This window comes from Atheta coriaria, unplaced genomic scaffold (genome assembly GCF_025399875.1).
Source record: "Atheta coriaria isolate IRGN ID8LTWV9N9 unplaced genomic scaffold, Caltech_Dcor_3.1 hic_scaffold_10_pilon, whole genome shotgun sequence".
NCBI lineage: Eukaryota > Metazoa > Arthropoda > Insecta > Coleoptera > Staphylinidae > Dalotia > Dalotia coriaria.
The window spans coordinates 3,224,401-3,248,013 of NW_027045452.1; the positions used below are offsets into that span (position 1 = coordinate 3,224,401).

Below are 23,613 nucleotides of genomic sequence, written 5' to 3' on the forward strand. Positions count from 1 at the left end.
GATATCAGACTCAGGTGCAAAATCCTAAAACAAACCGAAAAACAAAAAATCACCCTTTTATGCAAAATTTTTCGCGGGATTTACCCCGATGAATTCCTGCAATAAATAAATACAGCCGACAGAGAATTTAATTTCCATCTCTGGACGCCGATGAAATTGGTAGGCCGCCTAGATCACGCGCAAACACTAAAAAATACAAACATTTCACGGAAAGGGTGACAAAAATCACCCTTTTGTGCAATTACCGGGTTGCCGGTCCTTCACTACAACAAAGAAATACAAATAGGAAAGCAGAGAATTTGAATTCACGCATCTCTGGACGCCGATGAAATTAGTAGACCGCCTAGATCCGCGCAAACACTAAAAAATACAGAAGCATTTCACGAAGGGTGACAAAAATCCTTGCTTGCAGCATATAGGTACTTTCGCGGGTTACCCGGTCAATTCCTGCAACAAAAGAAATACAACCGGACAGAATTTAATTCACGCATACTCTGGACGCCACGATGGGGAGTGTTGAGCCGCCTAGATCACGCGCGCAAACACGAAAAAATACAAACATTTCACGAGGAAAGGGTGACAAAATCCCCATTTTATGCAAATTTTCGCGGATTTCGTTTACAGGTCGAATTCCTGCAACAAACCGTCTAACCGACGAGAGAATTTAATTCTGCATCTCCAGATACTTACTTGGAGGTGAAACTAGTGAGCCACGCCTAGATCATACTACAAACACGAAAAAATACGACATTTCACCACAGAAAAGATTTGACAAAATCATCATTTGCAAATTTTCAGGTTTACAGGTTGAATTCCTTGCAACAAGCAAATACAACCCGACAGAGAATTTAATTCTGCATCTCTAGTCTGCCAGTGAAACTAGTAGGCCACCTAGATCCTGCCTACAAACACGAAAAAATACAAACATTTCATGAGAAAGGGTGCCAAAAATCATCATTTTATGCAAATTTTCCGGGTTACAGGTTGAATTCCTGCAACAAACAAATACAACCCGACAGAGGATTTAATTCCGTATCTCTGAACGCCACGATGAAATGACAACAAAATAATTAAAATTAAAGGTCTAGAGGTTCTGAAATCGTGTATAAATGTGCAAAAAAGAGCATATTTTTATTTTTATGAGTCTTTTCGTTCGCGAATATTTCGTAAATTTATGGTAGGAAGAGAGGAACTATTATTATTAATTAAACTAGAATTATTAATCTTCGAGTAATTCTCTATAAGACAAAGTATTAAAATGCCAATGCCAAGCAAACAAGGTGGCGACAATTCATGATAAGAATACCTACTGCGCGAACGTGTAAAACCGGCGCAAGAATGGCACGCAACCTGCACGATTTAAACTACTAGAACACAAACGTAGCGAGATGTGAAAGGATGGCAACAAGAACACACGGCAATTTCGTGCGTTGCTATTCGCACAGCAATAAAAAAGTGTAAACAAACACAATTCTCGTGTCGAATGCCCGCGTTTGCTGATAAATATAGAAATAAACAATACAAATCTATTTTACTTCATGCTAATGCCATCTATAAATAATACAAGTAGTATTCCCACAATTTAAATTACTTATTAAAATTAATAATAACTTAAAATTCAATTTACGTAATTATAAATTGTTATGCTGAAAGATTACCTGATTTTACATCAAATATTTAAGTGATATATTAATTTTACAAAGATTAGAAGTTGAGGCATATGTCTTATTGATTCTTGTTCAAATAAAACTTCAAATTTCCCTTCATTTTCCTTCAAAAAACTTTGTCATTTGGTAACATGGCAGAAAAACATTAAAACGTAGAACTAAACTGAAATCTAGGTACACGGCAAACTCTTTCTATAAATAATAAAATTATTTTACTTACCAGATATGCAAAACCGTAAATCGAAGACATGTTGATAGATACTGAAATAAATTAGAAACAAAACATTAGTAACAGCATTTCGTGCCATGTTGAAATGAATCTGAGTTCCGTCGGAACCCAGTTTTAAATTAAAATTTCATTTATTCACATAATAATGATAGGAATGACAATATTTACCAGGTAAGACATTAGTCCATAACCATCTGCTGATGATATAAATGTTTTTCACAAGTTCATTAATTATTGGCGTTCACAAAACACCACCGGTCGTCGTCCGACGGCAACGGACTCACAAACACGTGAATAAATTAAATACGCAAAATTTAGAATTACGAAGATTACACACGCAATAAATAGCTGATAAAAGATGAAACACGTTTATTAACTTTAATTATCACCGGCGATCAGGAAATATAACGCGATTTACCGAACAAATAACAAAGAATAACACAAGCCGAAAGTGTGGAATGTGTGCTCGCCGTTATCGCACCGATGCAACAAAACAAAATTCACTCGCAGTAATATTTTTAGTTAAACCTGCACTGTCGCGCCATCTGAGGACTCTTTCTAGTACCTCTAATAAGTACAAAGTGTTTCAAACAGTGTGGCGCGCATGTGAAGATATTACTAGTTGGTTTCAAATATTAAATCATAAATCGTATCGAATCTGCGCTTTTCTTGCAACAATTAAATACAATAGAGAATTTAATTCTGCATCTTTAGATCCGACGCTATGGTTTGTACGACACGTCGTTAACTCACAATAACAAAAACTAAATTATTTAATGCCAACGCTTTAGTAGAAGGAAAAATGAATAATAGGGAAAAGTAATCCATGGTGCTTGCGTAACACCCACGCAGAAACACATAAATAAAATCCACAAATTCTGTAATAAGCGTCTCAATCAGTAAATGCACTTAGATTCTTATACATTAACAAATTTTAGTAGAATTTAATAGTATTGCAAGTCGAGCCTGTCAATTTGCAACAATAAAAACACAACAACACATGTTTCTCGCTTAAAATTTGGGTCGATTAGCCACATTAGTATGTGATCAGTAGAGGTGCTGATGATCTAATGATCGAAATTGCTATCCAATTGCCAACAACGATACCTTGTGAGGATTAAAGCGTTCCTTTTGACTTACGTGTATTAATATATAACATTAAAACAGAGTATGCAAATTTGTACATCTAAAAATTAATACAAATTAAAAAAATTAAAAAAAATTCTTATTTATTACTTACCGATAGTGCAAGTGCATTGGAACAAATTGCAATATTCCCAGCTCGTAAGATTAATCCTTTTCTAGAATTCAAATTCATAAAATGAAGGTATTTGACAGTTTCTATATCCCCATCCCATGGACATGCATAAAACGTGGAGTTTTGAATTTTATCTCCCTGAAATAAAGGTGTAATATTATAAAGGAAACATATTTAATTTTAGTTGTTAAATACAAGACTAATTAAATATTCGCCTAGTGTGCCCACATATATCGTCCCCACCAGATACAAGGTAAGATGACAAAGTAATAGAATGTCAAAATGCTGAAAAGTTTGTGAAAATAAGTGTTAAGTAAGAGAAGTATTTTGAAGTAAATTACAATTAACTCCGATATTAGAATCAGCGCCATTTCCAATCCACTGAACACAATGTGTAGTAACATACCCCACGTGTAATATTCTTCAATTTTCTTCCAAAATCTGCATCAAATTAAAAAAAATTGTTTTTTCAATTGAATATTGATATAATTGACTTACCTAAGTAAAAATATGTGATGCCTGTATGCGATCATCAGCTTAAACCGACGTATGTTCCTATCTTGAGAACGTTTGACATCACCAAGGGTTGATTCAAGCACCTCTACGAACATTTCTAAATACGTGTACATCGTATAAAGCAATGAGACAACCGTCACTGTGCCAGCTCCTACATATATTATGAAGAACAGAATGAACATGTTATACGTGATGCGATAAGGTGATTTCATCACATCGATGAAAAAATACTGAAAGCAGAAAGTATTCGATTGATAGTAATGAATTAATATTTTCGTTATTACTTACAGAGGGTATCATGTATCCGCACGAATATGGTTTTAAATTGATGTCACAGTTGTGCATTTCAACATATACGCATTTTACCAAACTAAATAAACACAAATAGAGGTGTATCCATGCTAACAAACGGTTTTGCCAATTAATTTTCTTTGCTAATTGTGCCTGTTTTACAATAAAATGTAAATTGTTATCCAGTTCTTGCAATAAGTTGAGAATAGATCTCATACTAGTCTTGGCTGTGTAAACAGCGTAAGAACAAAAGGTTGCTGATAACAGCGCGCCTAGATTTACTGAATAGGTTCCTAATGCTTCGCCATCATGGATTTGCTTGTACAGGTAACCCAAATTACCAAAGAAAAATAACAACGTGCTGAGCCAGAATATGATTTCTCGTGCAAGAACAATTGAATTTGGGTGATGCGAATAATATTTATCCAATATTTGAAAGCCTAATGCATGTTTTGGACTGATTGGAATATTCATCGTGGTATCTTGGAAAAGGGCAGAGTTGTGTTTTATTTTGACCAACTTGCTTGTGTAAGCAATGATGTGGGCCTGACTACTAAAGGAATCATTTTCCAATCATGAATAGATCAAAAGTACCACGAAAATACTAATATTAACGTATTTAATGAACTATCATAGTTATAATAGTTCATAAATAAATAACGAATATGTACTTTTACGTTAATGCTAATATTGCATTAATTTACAACATTACTGCGATTAATAAGACCGAATATTAATAGATGATTAAAATTGAAGAATGTTGCATTGCGTGGGTACAATTTGAGGTGGGGACTAGTAGCATTTCTTGTTTGGCCCTGTGCTTCTATCCCGTGTCATAACATTTAATTTTAACCTAAACTTTTTGGCGGTTATTTTACCAAGTAAACGTTACTACAAAGGTACTGCAATTAGTTTTAAAGTGTGTTTACATTTGTTATTATATTTTGTGATATTTACAGAATTTATAACATGTATATCAAGATTCGCAACCTTGCCGCGAAGCCAGGTGATCCTGAGCTTATCCTCACATTATCCAAAACATCAAAAATTCAAGAAATGCGCAAAATGATTGAGAAAGAACTGAATATTGGAGTGGAAAGACAACGCTTATTCTATAAAGGCAAATTATTAATAGACGACCACGCATTATTTGATTATGATGTCCAACTAAATGATGTGATACAACTAATGGTGAGAGATATTCTGCCAGATTCAAAAACAACCACAGATAATCAAGAAAAACCTAAAATCAAGACAATACTTGAAGAAGTTGCAAGTGACAGTGAATATTATACAACTGGTGAAAGAGTTGAAATGCAAGACATTAATGGTGCATGGTTTGAAGCCACAATTGAGAAGATAGTGAAGAATCCAAATACAGTTGATGATATTAACATTCCTTCAAAAGAACCAGACTTGCTTTTTAAATGCTTACAAGATAACATAGGATATCCAGTGAGAATTGACTGTACTTTTGATATTGTTAGACCAAGAGCATATTATATCTATCCAAGAAAAGAGTTAAGTCCTGGCATGACTGTTTTAGTTAATTATAATGTGGATGAACCAAAGGAAAGAGGATACTGGTATGATTTCAAAATATCAGTTGTGATGCAGAGAAGTATTAAAGGCACATTATTCTTGGGCAGAGACAGAGCACCATTAAAAGATATTAGTATTAAGTTGATTGATGAAATTTACAGAATACAAAAACCTGTTTTAAATACTAGTAATGAAAAGGATGAAGTTCCACAAGACATTCCAACTAAAAAGATACCATTCAATTGCACAAAGTGTAAAGATGATATTAATAGAAAATGCAAAGAGTGTGGTTGCAGAATTTGTCATGGAAAAAATAATGTTGAGTTGATTCTGTTATGTGATGAATGTAACAATGGATTTCACATTGGTTGTTTAAATCCACCTCTAACAGAAATTCCAGAGGAAGATGAATGGTATTGTCCACAATGTAAAATTGATTGTAATGAAATTGTAAATGCAGGAGACAAGTTGAAGAAAAGTAATAAAAAGGCAAAAATGCCAAGCGCCAATGCAAGTACATCAAAACGCGACTGGGGAAAGGGCATGGCTTGTGTAGGTAGAACAAAAGAATGCACAATAGCTAAAAAGGATCATTTGGGTCCTGTACCAGGAGTGGAAGTTGGAACATGTTGGTTATATCGTCAACAAGTCTCGGAAGCAGGAATACATCGACCATTGGTGGCTGGTATTCATGGCAGTGAGAAACACTTTGCATATAGTATAGTACTAAGTGGAGGATATGAAGATGATTTAGACAATGGCGACGAATTTTATTACACTGGTTCAGGGGGAAGAGATTTATCAGGGAACAAACGCGTGAATGAACAATCCTGTGATCAAAAGTTGACGCGCATGAATAAAGCACTGGCAATGAACTGCAATGCGAAATTCAATGATAAAATCGGCGCGGAAGCGAAAGATTGGCGGGCTGGGAAGCCAATAAGAGTTGTGCGGAATTACAAAGGTGCTAAGCACTCGAAATACGCGCCGAAGGAAGGCAATCGTTATGATGGAATCTATAAAGTTGTGAAGTATTATCCGGAGAAAGGACTTTCTGGTTTCATTGTTTGGAGATATTACTTGAAACGAGATGATGACACGCCAGCACCATGGCATAAAGGTGGTAAAGAGTATGAAATGATTTACCCTCCAGGCTATAAAGAATTACAGGAGAAAAATAAAAGTAAAGAACAAGAAAAGAAGAAAGGAACTAAAAGAATACTTGCAGAAATGACCAATACACCTTCTAAAAAAGCCAAGGTTGAAGCTTATGTTCTTCCAGAGGAATTGAAAAAGTTTATTAAATCGGATTCCGTGAATGAAAAATACTGGCAGCAGTGTAAAGATTCATTAAAAGATGGAAAGATTAAGTTTTATGAGAAAGTGCAGGACATTTTTATTTGCATTTGCTGCCAGGAAGTTGTTCATTTACCCATCACGACTGAATGTGTTCATAATATTTGTAGGAATTGTTTGAAGCGTTCGTTTGCTTCTGAAATCTATACTTGTCCGTATTGTCGCGCTGAATTAGGCAAAGCGTACAATGGAAAAGTCAATGAGAATTTAAGAAGTGCTTTAGTATTCATGTTTCCTAATTATGAACAATCTCGTTAATCTTGTATTACTTACGATTCTGTCTTCAATAATTTAATATATGGTCTCATTTTAATATTGTATTCTTGTGTTTCTTTTATACGAAGTTTTTCGTTACTAATTATATCACAGTTGTTAAGAATTTGGTTTTTTTGCGGAAAGTAAATTGATTTCAACATATATGAATTGATGTAAGTGTGGTTGCAGCTTTACAGGCGGAGCTTTCATTGCCAAATAGTCCTTCTAAAACAGGACACAAATTCTTTCCACAGACTTACACAACAAAACTTTAATATAAAAAGTGTTTGCCGGGTGTCTTTATTCCGCAGATCTCTTTTCTAATTCCAAAATTTAAATTAAACTCTATATATGCACATGTGTTACGGGTAGGAGTTTTTGAATTTTTAAAATCACCCTCCTTGTTACCGCTTTGCACATTCTCTTTACTGATTGGTCAACGCATTATTTGAAGAAAACTTGCCGTTGCCATGGTTACAAGCCGTGTATTCTTATGGAGGTCGGCCATCATGAAAATTACCGGATATAAAGCTCGCGACCAATCAGAGCAAGCTGTCAAACAGTCAAATTATTCAACCTGTTTTATGTTGTTATGTTATTTATTTCCTCGGTAAAAGAAGTTTCGCCATCAGCAGTGGTACACCACGCTCTAATGGTAGATTCATGTGGTAGCGCACGAGACAATTTTGACCTGATAAAATTATAAGCTTTTGGAGAATAGAGGTAAAGTGTTGATGCAAATGAACGCAAGGCGGATGGATATTTGTCTTGAGTAATACTTTCCCTGCTGCCATTATCACAGAAACGTTGTAAAAATTCCGCAGTGAAAGCGTCAACACCCTTTGGTAACGTATTTAATACATTTGACTTTGAATTTGCCTCAATTTCTAGAGTTTCAATAATATCACGCATTCTCGACATTGACTTTGCATTACGCGCAAGTTGCTTTTTTAACAGGGCATTTTCGCTGCGTGCAATTTGTAATTTCCGTCTCAATGTTGAAACTTGCGCACTCAAATATTGTGGCGAAGCGTGATATTTGTGCTCAAAAGCAACATGCGCTGAATTGGTAATATATGTCGTTGTTACGTCAATATCATTGTCATTATATTTATGAGATTCGGGAGAAGGTTCTTCAACTTCTTCTGTAAAGACAAATCATTATTATTGTTATAGTACAAACAAAAAAATGTCTACAACCTTTAATTCTGTGCACCATTGGAAATATAGTAGGAACTGCAAAAGGTTTCAATTGGCCCCCCGGAAAATAGGAATCTTCAGTGAAATGATCAGAACATATAAAACTTGGCTCAGTTATTTTATCACAATACTCTGGAATGGATGAAAGCCATCTCCTCAACAATTCATCTTTTGCAAACGGAAACCTAAATATTAAACGTTTTAGTTTGCAAAGTTGTCTATCTGTGAAAATGAAGAAATAAAAACAATAATCAAACATAAATACTTATGAAATCTGCCTGGTGAGTTTCTCTTCTTAAAACAAACCACGCATCTTAATTTGTATGTGAGCAATTTTGTAGGAACACTTGATTTCTTTAAAACAGTTTTCACTCTGTGCTTGGTTAAACACTCATTTTCAAAATGGGCTGAGCACAATCTTGAATGTCTGGTAATTTTATGTGGTTCCATATCTAAAAATCTTATCCATGCAGAAAATCGCGGTGTTTCACGTTTGGGAAAGCTGAAATGTTATTTAACAATAATAAATATAGATAAAGAACTACTTTATAAGTTACATACGGATGTAAAGAAATCTTTTCATCAGGATTGGCAAAATTACCACAATAAATACAACTGAAAACCATGGCAAATTCTTTGAATGCACCACTGACTAACTGACTAAAATGGATAGATCTATGTAATAATAAACACTTTGAATTAATAACAAATAGTGGATAGCATGGCAATAACCTAACTGGTTAAGACACGATTTGAAGCCAAAGTTGACGGTTGACGTCCACGATTTGCAGCGAAATTTAAAGTAAACAAGCGTATATTTTCAAATATCTTCAAAAAAACCTCTAAAATTAAATAGCTATTTATTGGAATTCATGAGTTACCAAACAGGCATATTTTAATTAAGTAAATTCGAATATAAAATGTGGGAATATTTTTGAGTGGCGCTAGTGTGCTTCGAAATCGTTTCTTGTTACCTATATACTTTGTTTATGGTTAACCTATGTACTACGCGTAATAAATAACAAAATCAAAACTTGTGGGTACAACAAAATACCAAATTTAAAAAATGAAGCGAAAGAAGATGGCCACCACAAACAGCCATATTGATTTCTTTGATAAAAGATACAAATTCAATAACAACAACTGGTCATTACCCATGAATGTTTTTTCTGATGATCACTGGCAAATACCTGCACTACAAGCAAAAAGAGAAGAATTAAATGCAACAAAAGAAATGCTTAACAACTATGATTTGAGTGCCTGGTCATTTCATACGAAAAAAAGGGATCCAAGCACTATGATTATAAAAACAATAAGAAAGAATTTCAATCCAGAATTGCTCACTCAGGCCTGGTGTAAATTTTATGAATGTTTATCCAAATTTGATATAATCTCTCCCAAAGCTATTGAAAAGGGTACATTAAACAGTATGCATCTTTGTGAAGCACCAGGTGGATTCATATCAGCTCTAAATCATTACCTAAACACCAAATATATTAATTTAAAGGTAATAAAAAAAAGTTGCAGTATACATCTATACAAATATTAATTTTTTAGTTGCACTGGTATGCAAACACTCTGAATCCTTCATATGAGGGGAATCCTACAAATCAAATGATTCCAGATGACAGATTGATAGCTCACACCAAAGAATCTTGGTTGTTTGGGGCTGATCAGACTGGTGATATTATGAAATTCCACAATTATATACACATCACCAAAGAAGTGCTGGAAAAATGTCCAGAGAAATTAGATCTGATAACTGCAGATGGCAGTATAGACTGTATGAGTGATCCTGGCAATCAAGAACTTCATGTGGAACATTTACATTTTTGTGAAGTCATAACAGCTTTATCTCTGTTAAAAACAGGTAAAAACCATTCTAATATGATATAATAATAACTATTAAACTAACTTTTTCCTAGGAGGAAATTTTGTACTGAAAATATTCACCACATTTGAGGACTCAACTATCTGCTTACTTTATCTCCTCAACTGCGTTTTCACATCAGTATGTATAATAAAACCCATCACTTCAAAGAGTGGCAATTCAGAAACTTACGTTGTTAATCAAACATTCAAAGGAATTGATTATCTCACAACAATATGGCCGCATCTTCTAAACCACTATAAAAATCCTTGCAAAACAAAAGCCTTATTTGCTTTATCAGACATACCGGATAGTTTTCTCAATCAGATTACAGAGTGCGCTGATTATTTCATGCGCCTGCAAATCACCACTATCCATGAAAACATCAATCGTTTCGGGCAGCAGTCGAAACAATACAATTACAAACTGTTTCAGTATCAGACTGGAATTGTTAACAAGTTCTTAACCCTGCATCCCATACAATCACTTGACACTGAAGCGCGTATTGTTCCTGAACATGAGCTAAAACTAATGAGTTTGCGCAATGGATGTATGAAAAAGTCTGGTTTATTTAAATTATATAATAACCAAAACAAACGAAAATTAATTGTAACTTTGTTTGTGGGAAAAAGATTACGACGGTTTTCTATTCAAAATTTGCACGAGTTGAAGATCTACGCGATAATATAAAAACTAATATTTTAAACGAGTTATCATTGTTTAATCAATGTAAAAATCATATAAATAAGTCCTGTGAAGTAATTTCATGTGATTCTAGTTCAAACTTACATCAGACTTATCAGAATCATATGATTTTACGACAAATTCTATCACTATTTAAGAACAATAGCAATAAAAATGTTCTAATTATTAATTTAAGTCTGATTACCAACTTTACAGTTGGACTGCTGTTTATACTTTCACAAGCATATGATATTTACTTTTTATCAACATGGACTTATTTACTTGAAAAGTAAAAATGATAGTATTGGCTATGAACACACAAAAGAATGCTTAATATCAATAAATAATGCTGTTGTTAACATCACCAAAAGAGAAGAATTTGATAATGATGTATTAGAAGTGGTTGATCAATGTGTGTATGATAATATCTACTTTAATTGTGTACATTTTTACAATAGTCACTTATAACTATTGCAAATTACTTTTTTATTTTTTATTTACCATCCACTAAGCCACTTTTTCCTGGATTGTCTTCTTAGGGTATCTCCATCAAGTTTTTTAGGATCTTTTTGGAAAGCTTCAGTAGCTTGTAGTTGTGTTAAAGAGCCATCTGTTTTTGTGCAACAATAAGTTCTCCATTTTCTTTTAAATATGTACCTCTGCAATCTTTTGGGAATCCATTTGGGAAGGTGATTGGTGTGATTTTAATCAAGTGTTTGATGCGCCATAGACGCGCATTGTCTTCTGGGATGTTTTTTACAATGGCAATATCACTAGACTAAAATGATTTATGAAAATAATTTAAAAAGTATAGAAAATAAAATGGCAGGTTACCTTTCCCATTAAATTGTATTGTTTTAAGATATTTCTCTCCCAGTAGGGAGTACCTTTGATAGGTTTTATTCTTTGAACTTGGAATAATTTAGTTGGTTCATAAGGTGGATCCTTGAAATCTGGATATCTTTAAATCAAAATTGTTATAATGTGTAAAATTAAGAATATATAGATGTTTACCTGGGATAGTAGGTAAAGCCTGGGTATTTTATGCCGCCTTCATAAACGAAAGGTTTTCGTCCTCGGGCTATGCCAATGTTTCTTACACATAATGTTTTGATATTATTTGGTATTAGCAGACTCATTTTGCGGCCGGTGATAACTCCACAGAAATAAACCCTTGTTAAAATCGGCTTGAATTTTGAGGTTATACATTCATATGTTCATGATCGTATATACACTGGGGTATATATCGTAATACATCTAAAGCTATGTACATACAACTACGTATATATACATAGACTTTTGTACAATAGTATACTGCAGTGTAAAATTGGTTGCCTATAAAAACATGTTAAAATGGTCCAAGAATTCCACGTGATTCATTTTCTTCACTGCGGCTCCGTGTCCCAAATCTGACATATGTCAGACGGTCTACACGTTTTTCGAAATAATCACACCGATATTCTAAATATCCATTCGATTTTACGCTAATATGTCGAAAAAGAAGGGTAATAAGAAAAACAAAAACCAAGACGATGATTGGGAAGAGCCGGCAATCAGTGTGCCTGGAAAAGAAGAAAAAACTGAGATAACCTCGAACCCAGGTAAATCCAAAGCAGGTAAGAAAGGCAAAGGCAAAAAGAAGGACGATTGGAGCGACGACGAAAATGATAAGGATAAGGATCTGCAGGTAGTGGATGAAGAATCCATACCTGCACCTGTATCCAAAAAGAACCAGAAAAAATCTAAAAAGAAAAACATAGATATTGAAATTGAAGATGAAGCAGAATTATCAGACAATTCTAGCAGTACTATTTCCAAAACAAGTAAGAAAAAAGTTGGTGGTAAGACCAGCAAAAAAGGCAAGAATGATGATTGGAGTGATGATGAAAAAGAAACAAAGTTAGACCTGCAAATTGAATCTGATGAAGAAGTTGCCCAACCAATCAAGAAAAACAAGAAAAATAAGAAAAGCAAAAAGGAAGTGCCAGAGCCAGAACCTGCATCAGAAGATGAAGAATTAGAGGAAGAAGATATTCCTGAAGTTGAGGGAACAAATAAAAATGAGAAAAACAATGAAAAAACTAATCAGATTGAAGAAGAAGGTGATGGAGATGCTGCAGTTTCTGAATTGACTGATAAAGTAGTAGAAATGAAAGTAGAAGAGAAGAAATTAACCCACAAAGAGAAGAAAAAGTTGAAGAAGCAACAGGAGTATGACAAACAGATGGAAACAATGCTTAAAAAAGGTGGACAAGGACATTCTGACCTAGATAGCAACTTCACAGTATCACAATCACAAAAATCTGCCAATCAAATGGCTGCTTTAGAGAATGCAGTAGATATTAAAGTCGAAAATTTTACTATTTCTGCTAAAGGCAATGATTTGTTTGTTAATGCCAATTTACTTATTGCAAATGGCCGACATTATGGACTGGTAGGTCCTAATGGGTAAGTTTATCTTAAAATTTGATTTAAAACCGTCAAAATACTAAAATGAATAAATTTAGCCATGGAAAAACAACACTTCTACGGCATATTGCTCAACGTGCGTTTGCTATCCCACCAAACATCGATATTCTGTATTGTGAACAAGAAGTTGTTGCTGATGATTACACTGCAGTGGATACAGTGTTACGCGCGGATGTAAAAAGAACTTCACTGCTTGAGGAAGCTAAGAAATTAGAAGATAAAACAGATACAGAGTCACAAGAACGTTTGAATGAAGTGTATGATGAGTTAAAAGCCATTGGTGCTGATTCTGCAGAGCCTAAAGCCCGCAGGATTCTCGCTGGTTTGGGTTTTAGTAAAGATATGCAAGATAGAGCTACGAAAAATTTCTCTGGTGGTTGGCGCATGCGTGTGTCATTAGCGCGTGCTTTGTACATGGAACCGACCTTATTATTGCTTGATGAACCTACTAACCATTTGGATTTGAATGCTGTTATTTGGTTAGATAAGTAAGTGATATTCAACCACTTTTTTCATGCATTTTAGGAAGTATTAAATCTTTTTTGTAGTTATTTACAAACATGGAAGAAAACACTCCTGATTGTTTCCCACGACCAGTCTTTCTTGGACAACGTGTGCAATGAGATCATACATCTAGATCAGCAGAAATTGTATTACTATAAAGGAAATTATTCTATGTTCAAGAAGATGTACGTGCAAAAACGTAAAGAGATGATCAAGGAGTACGAGAAGCAAGAAAAGAAAATCAAAGAGATGAAAATGCACGGAACGTCAAAGAAGGCCGCGGTTAGTACACATTTTCGCCGCATGCAAACAAGATTTTTAAATTTACTGATATTTAATACAGGAAAAGAAGCAGAAAGAGGTGTTAACTCGTAAGCAAGAAAAAAATCGTAGTAAAATACAGAAACAAGAAGACGAGCCACAAATGACCGAATTACTCCAGAGGCCACGAGAATACATTGTTAAGTTTTCGTTCCCCGAGCCACCGCCATTACAGCCGCCGATTCTCGGGTTGCATAGTATGTTTAACCTCAATACTAATACTCTAGTAACTTATGTTGATTATCTTGTGTTTTTACTAGATGTGACTTTTTCATACGAGGGACAAAAACCGTTGTTTATCAACACTGACTTTGGTATTGACTTAAGCAGTCGTGTCGCGATTGTAGGACCAAATGGCGTCGGGAAATCCACTTTCCTTAAACTGCTTACCGGTGATATACAACCTTCGCAAGGTGAAGTTCGAAAAAACTATCGATTGGTAAGTTTTTCAAACTTTAAACTAATTTAAAACCGAAAAATAAATTTCTTTTCTTCATAGCGTATTGGAAGATTTGACCAGCACTCCGGTGAGCATCTCACCGCTGAAGAAACACCCTCGGAATACCTGATGCGTCTCTTTGATCTTCCCTATGAAAAAGCACGGAAACAACTTGGTACATTCGGGTTATCCAGTCATGCGCATACAATCCGCATGAAAGATTTATCCGGTGGTCAAAAAGCACGCGTGGCACTAGCGGAATTATGTCTAATGGCGCCGGATGTTGTCATCCTTGACGAACCGACTAATAACTTAGACATTGAATCAATCGATGCGCTTGCGGACGCCATTAACGATTACCAAGGCGGTGTGATTATTGTCTCCCACGACGAACGTCTCATCCGTGACACAGAATGCGCGCTGTACGTCATCGAAGACCAGGCCATCAACGAAGTGGACGGTGACTTCGACGACTACCGGAAAGAACTCTTGGATAGCCTCGGCGAGGTTATCAATAATCCTAGCATAGCAGCAAATGCAGCTGTACTCCAATAACTGTAAACAACTCTTTGTTTTGGATTATAATTGTTTTTTATCATCTAAAGGCTTAACGTTGAAATAAGAACAGTGCATTTTATTGCGGGCCGATCATACCCATACCCATGGGCATGTTCACCGCGTAACCCGCTTGTCCCTGGCCCATTTGCATGGCGGGTGATTGGATCTGCGGCATGGGCACTGACGTGTTGGATTGTTGCGACTCGGAAGGCAGCGTGAGATTCGAGAGTAGGTCACGCACGGCTGGGTACAGACTGCACTCCGAGTGGTTGGTCTGGAACTGCGCGAAGTGTTTGAGGAGGAGGCTGGCGGCTGTCATGGCCGGCGCTGGGCCAGCATCGCGCTTCTCTGCCAGTTGTGTAATATTAGTACTGATATCGTACACTAGGGGCAGTACTAGCGAAGGTGGTTCCACGTTGTTTTGATATTGCATTCCAATTCGCGTGATTTGCAACTAAACATTACACAATATCATAAAATTTCATTTTTACACTTATTAATCAGGTATTGACTTACGAAGAAGAGGATTTTGGTTTTATAAACCAAAATACTGGCCATTCCTGTTGGTACAATAGGCGTGGCTGAAGGAGGGATTCTCAGCGTCCATTGTACCGCCCATTTCATACCAGCAGCAAGCTGTGGCATAAGATCCAATCGAATAATCTGTATAAAATCTCTAAGTACGTTCACGGGTACGTTCAACATGCAGCAAAACCCAAACATGGAGTTTGGTTTGAAAGGTGGCGCTGCGGCACGTGTGTCGAAGAACTTTTCTAATATTTGCAGCTCTTCAGCGGACCAGATGTCTTTATGGTCTGGCAGCGGTGTGATTTTCAAATGTAACGATTGCATATGCTGCGGATTTAAAAACACTCTGCAGTGCAGAGTTTCGGCGACTTTGAAGTGTATCACTCCAGGTTCATTGGTGTTGATGGCTGTCAACTATAGGCAACACAATATAAAAAAATGGCGGAATACAAAAATTGTAAAATAACTTACATAACTTTCACTCTGAACATATCGTTGTAATTGACGCCGCATGTAAACACACCCCAGGAACCTCTCCAATGGAGCCAGTTCAGGCCCACTGAATCCCTGTGGATGTGATGCTGGGCAACACAATGTCTCCAGAGCTTCATGCGTGAGTAATGTGGGCACAGCACCGGCCCATGACCTTTGCGGTAGTACACGTGACAAATGCGCGCCTGTTTTATGATCTGCTTGTGGGCTATGCATAATAGGCCCACCGGGAGACTGCCCGGGTCTTGCAGGTGACGGACGTGGCACACTAGGTGATCCAGGCCAATTAGACGCAGCAGGAGACGCCATGCTTTGTGAGCTTGGAAATGGGCTACCATCCGTGTGTCCTCCGATAAAACTAGACACAGGTGAGTGTCCGGGTAGGTTAGTGACAGGTCCCGGTGACGGGTTAGATAATAACCCACCAGGGCTGGGTACATGTGGGTTTAGGGGTGAATTTGCTACTATTCCACCAGGACTGGGATGAGGCATATGCGGGCTAGGATTAACATTAGTTTGTAATGAAGTTGGGCTAAAGGAAGTGGCGGGAGAGGAACCAAAATTAGCATGTGCAGCCTGTCCACCCATATGTGGAGACGCAGGTGTATGAGGGTTTGAACCAGGTGGCGGTGTCAATGGATGATTAAAACGTAGTCCAGGTTCACGTCCTTGTGCAGGTGATTGTGGACCGCGATGATGACCCAAAAAACCACCTCCTTCGACTTCCATAGAAATAGGAGAAGGTGGATTGTCGTCTTCACTCTGTGATCGTCGACGAAACACCGCGGATTCATCCACGTACTTCGAAAGAAACGCTTTTAAACCTTGCGTTGGTGAAAATTCATCAACGACATTACTACGGTCAAACCGACTGTAAGCGCCATCTCTTAGCGAAACTAAACCCGCACCGCGTATTCTCAACTCCAGGCAATACATGCCCTGATATGACATGCGTATCAACGCACAACTTTGTGGGATAATGATGAATGTTTGCACAGGCACCGAGGGTCGCTGTAAGTATATAAACTGTTAGTTTAAAATACGTTTTAAAATAAATGAATAACTTACACTATGATGAACGCCAAGTTGTGGAAGCGAAGGCAACTTACTAATAGAAATCAACGGTTCGTAAGTCTCATACAAAAGTTGGATCAACTGCGCAAGATTCCTCGACACATTCAAATGCGACTCCAACTGCTCCTTGATCATAGAATGCGCATTCAACGCCGTAGTTGCACCAAAAATCAATTTAAATTGTTTCTCACTACTGCTCCATGTAATAGACATCATCGCACCCTTCTCCGGCCCGTAGCAAATGACCAACTTATTATAACTAAACGACTTGACGCTGAACATGCTCGAGAGGTTATACTTCTCAATCAGCATGTACTCACCAAGATCATGCGCAAGGGAATACAAATGCACAATCTGTGCCCAATCATACAATAACTTCGAGACACATTGTCCGATTTGATCCGTTGTGCCCATATCATATTGAAAATAAACCGGACGACGTGATCCTTGCTCCTTTGGATGCGTGCTTGGCAGCGGAGTGGAATAGAAAACAAATTCACACATCCAACTCTTCATTATGCCTTTTGTCTGCACGCGGATGGACACAGATAATAAACGTTTGAGTAATGAATACCAAGCAGCTGATTGTCCGATTTCTTTTGTAGGTGGTGGAAGTTGAATTAGTTTCAGGACTAATCCAGTCGCGTTTGCTTCAACTTGCAGACCTTGATGGAAAATGTTACGACGTGTTAACTCGTTTGCTAACGCAACGAAAGGCAGGCGTTCATCACACATTGCTACAACATGCGCTAACTCCGGGATAAAATACGCAGGTTGTTTAGCTCTGCGAATAACAGCTTCGGATTTGCCTGCTTGTGATAAACTCTTACGCTTTGCGCCTGGTTCGTATTGATCTTCGTTGCCGTCCACGCTTGTGAACGCACCGTGCGTCGCCACGAATGTATCCAGTTCAATTAGACTCTGCACTTGTCCCTGGCCCATTTGCATGGCGGGTGATTGGATCTGCGGCATGGGCACTGACGTGTTGGATTGTTGCGACTCGGAAGGCAGCGTGAGATTCGAGAGTAGGTCACGCACGGCTGGGTATAGACTGCACTCCGAGTGGTTGGTCTGGAACTGCGCGAAGTGTTTGAGGAGGAGGCTGGCGGCTGTCATGGCCGGCGCTGGGCCAGCATCACGCTTCTCTGCTAGTTGTGTTATATTAGTGCTGATATCGTACACTAGGGGCAATACTAGCGAGGGTGGTTCCACGTTGTTTTGATATTGCATTCCAATTCGCGTGATTTGCAACTAAACATTACAAAAAATCATTAAATTTCTTTTTTCACTAATTAATTAGGTATAGACTTACGAAGAAGAGGATTTTGGTTTTATAAACCAAAATACTGGCCATTCCTGTTGGTACAATAGGCGTGGCTGAAGGAGGTATTCGCAGCGTCCATTGTACCGCCCATTTCATACCAGCAGCAAGCTGCGGCATAAGATCCAATCGAATAATCTGTATAAAATCTCTAAGTACGTTCACGGGTACGTTCAACATGCAGCAAAACCCAAACATTGAGTTTGGTTTGAAAGGTGGCGCTGCGGCACGTGTGTCGAAAAACTTTTCTAATATTTGCAGCTCTTCAGCGGACCAGATGTCTTTATGGTCCGGCAACGGTGTAATTTTCAAATGTAACGATTGCATATGCTGCGGATTTAAAAATACTCTACAGTGTAGAGTTTCGGCGACTTTGAAGTGTATCACTCCGGGTTCATTGGTGTTAATGGCGGTCAACTATAGGCAACACGTAATATTAAAAAATGGCGGAAGACAAACATTATAAAATAACTTACATAACTCTCACTCTGAACATATCGTTGTAATTGACGCCGCATGTAAACACACCCCAAGAACCTCTCCAATGGAGCCAATTCAGGCCCACTGAACCCTTGTGGATGCGATGCAGGACAACACAATGTCTCCAGGGCTTCGTGCGTGAGTAGTGTCGGTACAGCACCGGCCCATGACCTTTGCGGTAGTACACGTGACAAATGTGCGCCTGTTTTATGATCTGCCTGTGGGCTATGCATAATAGGCCCACCAGGAGACTGCCCGGGTCTTGCAGGTGACGGCCGTGGCACACTAGGTGAACCAGGCCAATTAGACGCTGCGGGAGATGCCATGCTTTGTGAGCTTGGAAATGGACTCCCGTCCGTGTGTCCTCCGATAAAACTAGACACAGGTGAGTGTCCGGGTAGGTTAGTGACAGGTCCCGGTGATGGGTTGGATAACAACCCACCAGGGCTAGGTACATGTGGGTTAAGGGGTGAATTTGCTACTATTCCACCCGGACTGGGATGAGGCATATGCGGGCTAGGATTTACATTAGTCTGTAAAGAAGTAGGACTAAAGGAAGTGGCAGGTGAGGAACCAAAATTAGCATGTGCAGCTTGTCCACCCATATGTGGAGACGCAGGTGTATGAGGGTTGGAACCCGGCGGCGGCGTTAATGGATGATTAAAACGCAGTCCAGGCTCACGTCCTTGTGCAGGTGATTGCGGACCACGATGATGACCCAAAAAACCACCTCCTTCAACTTCCATCGAAATAGGAGAAGGGGGATTGTCGTCTTCACTCTGTGATCGTCGACGAAACACCGCGGATTCATCCACGTACTTCGAAAGAAAAGCTTTGAGTCCTTGCGTTGGCGAAAACTCATCGACGACATTACTGCGGTCAAATCGACTGTAAGCGCCATCTCTTAGCGAAACTAAACCAGCACCGCGTATTCTCAACTCCAGACAATACATTCCCTGATATGACATGCGTATCAACGCACAACTTTGTGGGATAATGATGAATGTTTGCACAGGTACCGAGGGACGCTGTAAGTATATAAACTGTTAGTTTAAAATACTTTTTAAAATAAATGTATAACTTACACTATGATGAACGCCAAGTTGTGGAAGTGAAGGCAACTTACTAATAGAAATCAACGGTTCATAAGTCTCATACAAAAGTTGAATCAACTGCGCAAGATTCCTCGACACATTCAAATGCGACTCCAATTGTTCCTTGATCATAGAATGCGCATTCAACGCCGTTGTTGCACCAAAAATCAATTTAAACTGTTTCTCACTACTGCTCCATGTAATAGACATCATCGCACCCTTCTCCGGCCCGTAGCAAATCACCAACTTATTATAACTAAACGACTTGACGCTGAACATGCTCGACAGGTTATACTTCTCAATCAGCATGTACTCACCAAGATCATGCGCCAGGGAATACAAATGCACAATCTGTGCCCAATCGTACAATAATTTCGAGACACATTGTCCGATTTGATCCGTAGTACCCATATCATATTGAAAATAAACCGGACGACGTGATCCTTGCTCCTTTGGATGTGTGCTTGGCAGCGGAGTGGAATAGAAAACAAATTCACACATCCAACTCTTCATTATGCCTTTTGTCTGCACGCGGATGGACACAGAGAGTAAACGTTTCAATAAAGAATACCAAGCAGCTGATTGTCCGATTTCTTTTGTAGGTGGCGGAAGTTGAATTAATTTCAGGACTAATCCAGTGGCGTTTGCTTCAACTTGCAGACCTTGATGGAAAATATTACGCCGTGTTAATTCGTTTGCCAACGCAACGAAAGGCAGACGTTCATCACACATTGCTACAACATGCGCTAACTCCGGGATAAAATACGCAGGTTGTTTGGCTCTTCGAATAACTGCTTCGGATTTGCCTGCTTGTGATAAACTCTTACGCTTTGCACCTGGTTCGTATTGATCTTCGTTGCCGTCAACGCTTGTGAACGCACCGTGCGTCGCCACGAATGTATCCAGTTCAATTAGACTCTGCACTTTTAGATATACCTTCGGAATTTCGGTCTCGATTGAATCATCGTTTGGATTATCCTCGATGCTTGAATGTTTCACTACTACCATGTAAAAATTACAGTCAATTTCACACTGACAAGATTCCTTCTCTTTGAATTCAGTAATCTAAAAAAATCAAATAACTTTTAATCAAAATTCATTTTAAAATTGTTATACATACCAAAATAACATTAGGATGTCGATGTAACTGCACATACATTCGATGTCTACCGATTTTATTCAGTGAATGATCAACATTATACAGCAACGGTAGTTTTTCATGTGCTGTCGCCGGTAAATGCTGCAAAGTTTTCTCGCACCTGCGCTGTGTGATCCAATATCGCAACTCGCTGAGCAATACGGGTAGCCTAGAGTGGTCGCCATTCAACACATTACTCAATTCTGGAATAAGCGGTGGTTCGTACTGCGGCACTTGACACTGCAGCATACCAGTATGTGTATCAACGGTGATCAACAACTGTTCAGCGCGTAAACACGGTTGCAAAATGGCGACGGACAAGATGGCGGGTGAACCTTGCAGCGTGCAGTCAACATCTTTCATCATACCTTGCAATTCTATCTTAACATCACTCAGACGGTTTTTTGTACGTACGTAGATAGTATGCACGAGTAAACGTTCCATGGAGAGTAATTCGGAACGAATAGCGCGGTCGGCTATTTCGCATTCTTTGTTACCTAAAGATGGTATATGCATCACCGCTAGAGGGCGCGCTGGGTCGTGCGGATCGACTTGAACAGTAAGTCGATAACCAAGTTCAGAGCGTGGATCTTTCGAAGTGGAATCTTTTCCTTTACTTGTTAACTCACTATAACGCATTGGATTAAATATATTAAACTTAATATAAATAACGTTATACTTACTTCCAGTATGAAATCGTAAGTGATTTGCCTGGAACATATTCATCTACATGAATGTGTTTCTCCAAACGATCACGCATCAATCGCAGCGTCTGCGAGTAGAGCACTTCCAACTGCAGTGATTGACAAAAAAAGTGCAGACAATGATAAACCTCCGTCAGCGGTGTAGGATTATCCACTAATCTGCTCTGTATTACTTGATGGATGTATTGAACTTGCAGTGAATGCACGAGTGCTTTACCATCGCCTGTTTCTTTGTCTTCAACGAGGATGTCGATTTCTAACAAACGCCAAGGTATGTTCTGACCTTCGCCCATAACAGTCAGAGAAACTTCAAATTCGTGTTCCACGTGGAATGTTACACGACCGTTTTCAATCTGAAAATAATTTAAAATAATTTAAAATGAAATTTAAGTGATTATCAATCAATTACTTTTAAATTTTTCATCTGAGGTAATAAATTCCCCGTTACTAAACGATGTTGAATAACTTGATTAAGTCGCAGTAGAGTTTGCCTCTTTTCTGAGTTTGTTATCGGGTCAGGAGGAACAATTTTCTCACGAATACAAGATGGAAGCCGGCCGTATGTGCCTGTCGTTAAGACTTCCACAGCTGCAGGGATGTGAAAGTTGGGTAATCTTGCTTGTACCAACGTTTCACGGGCCATTCGCGCTAACATATCCGCTGTATCCACGAATAACATCGATTGTTTGTCCAGGAACGCCATGATACGCTAGAAATTTAAAGAAATTAAACAAAAATCAACAAAAACATAGAATTGCATCATTATAATCAACTTACAGCTGATTTTTCCACTTTTGACGCACTGTTTGCCCATTTAACAAGCGCAAGAAGCCGCACGAACAACTGTCTCGTCCGCAGAGCGAAATTATAAATCTCAATTTTACGTTCCATGTCGGTTTTTCTTGGAAGTCTTAAAATATATGAATTTTTTGAATACATCCACATTAATATTTAATTATTTATTATTAAATTATATTCTGGAATACTTACAGTTCTGCTAACACAGTAAGTTCATGATAGGTTCGTTGTACAATGAAATCAATGAGCATTGCAAGTGAAATCATTCCACCACGGTTGCCCTCTTGCAGACCACCCATTCCTGCCTGCATCATGCTGTTTGCCACTGGCGTTTGTATTCCTTCCAGAGGTAACGGCGCCATATTTGCGATCAATCAACACTAGTTAATAAATTATTTTTTATCTTTTATAATAAATGTTAGAGAGCTATGTGTAAATAACTCTCCAAAATATCTGTGTAGATTGAGGTTATCGTCTGCAGGTTTCACTCCCACTGTGTACATATTGCATTATGTTTAGTTTCGGTAAACGAACTTGTTAAATTATGCTTAGAATGTTGTAAGCTTCAAGCTTTATTATTATAAGTTTATCACAATTATATATTAAGTAAAAACTTTAGAAACACTAAGGGAACTTGCGCAGCACGTAGGCTTGATTGTATTCAGTGCGCATCTTTTTGCTATTGGCCGCATCAGAGGTGTATTATGGGAAGCCTACCTTTGATGTCTACACCATTTTGAATATTCTCTCGGAAAATTTATTTGTTTTCGGTTTTAAACACGTAAAAAGTGGATTTATAATATACTAGTAGAGATGAAAAAATAA

The 23,613-nt window shown here is 38.0% G+C and overlaps 7 protein-coding genes across 7 annotated transcripts; 3 read left to right on the top strand and 4 right to left on the bottom strand.

Annotated features, from left to right (window-relative positions):
• Window positions 1–2,906: 2,906 nt before the first annotated feature.
• LOC135800771 (uncharacterized) lies at window positions 2,907–4,015 on the bottom strand. The gene is made up of 6 exons (XM_065314090.1): window positions 3,959–4,015; window positions 3,653–3,900; window positions 3,496–3,595; window positions 3,350–3,439; window positions 3,137–3,292; window positions 2,907–3,082 (listed from the first exon to the last, which is right to left on the bottom strand). Exons 1-6 carry the CDS (start codon window positions 4,013–4,015, stop codon window positions 3,014–3,016), a joined length of 720 nt encoding a protein of 239 aa, XP_065170162.1. The 3' UTR covers window positions 2,907–3,013.
• Window positions 4,016–4,776: 761 nt separating this feature from the next.
• On the top strand, window positions 4,777–7,179 carry LOC135801437 (E3 ubiquitin-protein ligase UHRF1-like). The gene is made up of 2 exons (XM_065314939.1): window positions 4,777–4,860; window positions 4,921–7,179. Exon 2 carries the CDS (start codon window positions 4,931–4,933, stop codon window positions 7,115–7,117), a length of 2,187 nt encoding a protein of 728 aa, XP_065171011.1. The 5' UTR covers window positions 4,777–4,860; window positions 4,921–4,930; the 3' UTR covers window positions 7,118–7,179.
• On the bottom strand, window positions 7,060–9,012 carry LOC135801443 (uncharacterized). Its single transcript, XM_065314944.1, has 4 exons — window positions 8,876–9,012; window positions 8,580–8,816; window positions 8,315–8,499; window positions 7,060–8,259 (listed from the first exon to the last, which is right to left on the bottom strand). The coding sequence occupies exons 1-4, from the start codon at window positions 8,938–8,940 to the stop codon at window positions 7,697–7,699; spliced, it is 1,050 nt and encodes a 349-aa protein (XP_065171016.1). The 5' UTR covers window positions 8,941–9,012; the 3' UTR covers window positions 7,060–7,696.
• A 149-nt stretch (window positions 9,013–9,161) lies between these two features.
• Window positions 9,162–11,058, top strand: aft (cap methyltransferase 2). The gene is made up of 3 exons (XM_065314943.1): window positions 9,162–9,821; window positions 9,872–10,184; window positions 10,240–11,058. Exons 1-3 carry the CDS (start codon window positions 9,381–9,383, stop codon window positions 10,872–10,874), a joined length of 1,389 nt encoding a protein of 462 aa, XP_065171015.1. The 5' UTR covers window positions 9,162–9,380; the 3' UTR covers window positions 10,875–11,058.
• Window positions 11,059–11,285: 227 nt separating this feature from the next.
• On the bottom strand, window positions 11,286–12,127 carry mRpL30 (mitochondrial ribosomal protein L30). Its single transcript, XM_065314947.1, is given in 4 exon segments — window positions 11,286–11,472; window positions 11,475–11,646; window positions 11,703–11,829; window positions 11,883–12,127. Coding segments are annotated over 4 exon segments (531 nt in total). The 5' UTR covers window positions 12,008–12,127; the 3' UTR covers window positions 11,286–11,365.
• Window positions 12,128–12,223: 96 nt separating this feature from the next.
• LOC135801436 (ATP-binding cassette sub-family F member 1) lies at window positions 12,224–15,226 on the top strand. Its single transcript, XM_065314938.1, has 6 exons — window positions 12,224–13,316; window positions 13,376–13,825; window positions 13,886–14,123; window positions 14,185–14,359; window positions 14,423–14,601; window positions 14,662–15,226. The coding sequence occupies exons 1-6, from the start codon at window positions 12,358–12,360 to the stop codon at window positions 15,154–15,156; spliced, it is 2,496 nt and encodes an 831-aa protein (XP_065171010.1). The 5' UTR covers window positions 12,224–12,357; the 3' UTR covers window positions 15,157–15,226.
• MED14 (mediator complex subunit 14) lies at window positions 15,170–23,456 on the bottom strand. Its single transcript, XM_065314091.1, has 12 exons — window positions 22,981–23,456; window positions 22,768–22,900; window positions 22,400–22,699; window positions 21,970–22,343; window positions 21,269–21,914; window positions 20,140–21,213; window positions 19,051–20,082; window positions 18,566–18,991; window positions 17,248–18,504; window positions 16,159–17,190; window positions 15,676–16,101; window positions 15,170–15,613 (listed from the first exon to the last, which is right to left on the bottom strand). Exons 1-12 carry the CDS (start codon window positions 23,148–23,150, stop codon window positions 15,236–15,238), a joined length of 7,248 nt encoding a protein of 2,415 aa, XP_065170163.1. The 5' UTR covers window positions 23,151–23,456; the 3' UTR covers window positions 15,170–15,235.
• Between the last annotated feature and the right edge of the window lie 157 nt (window positions 23,457–23,613).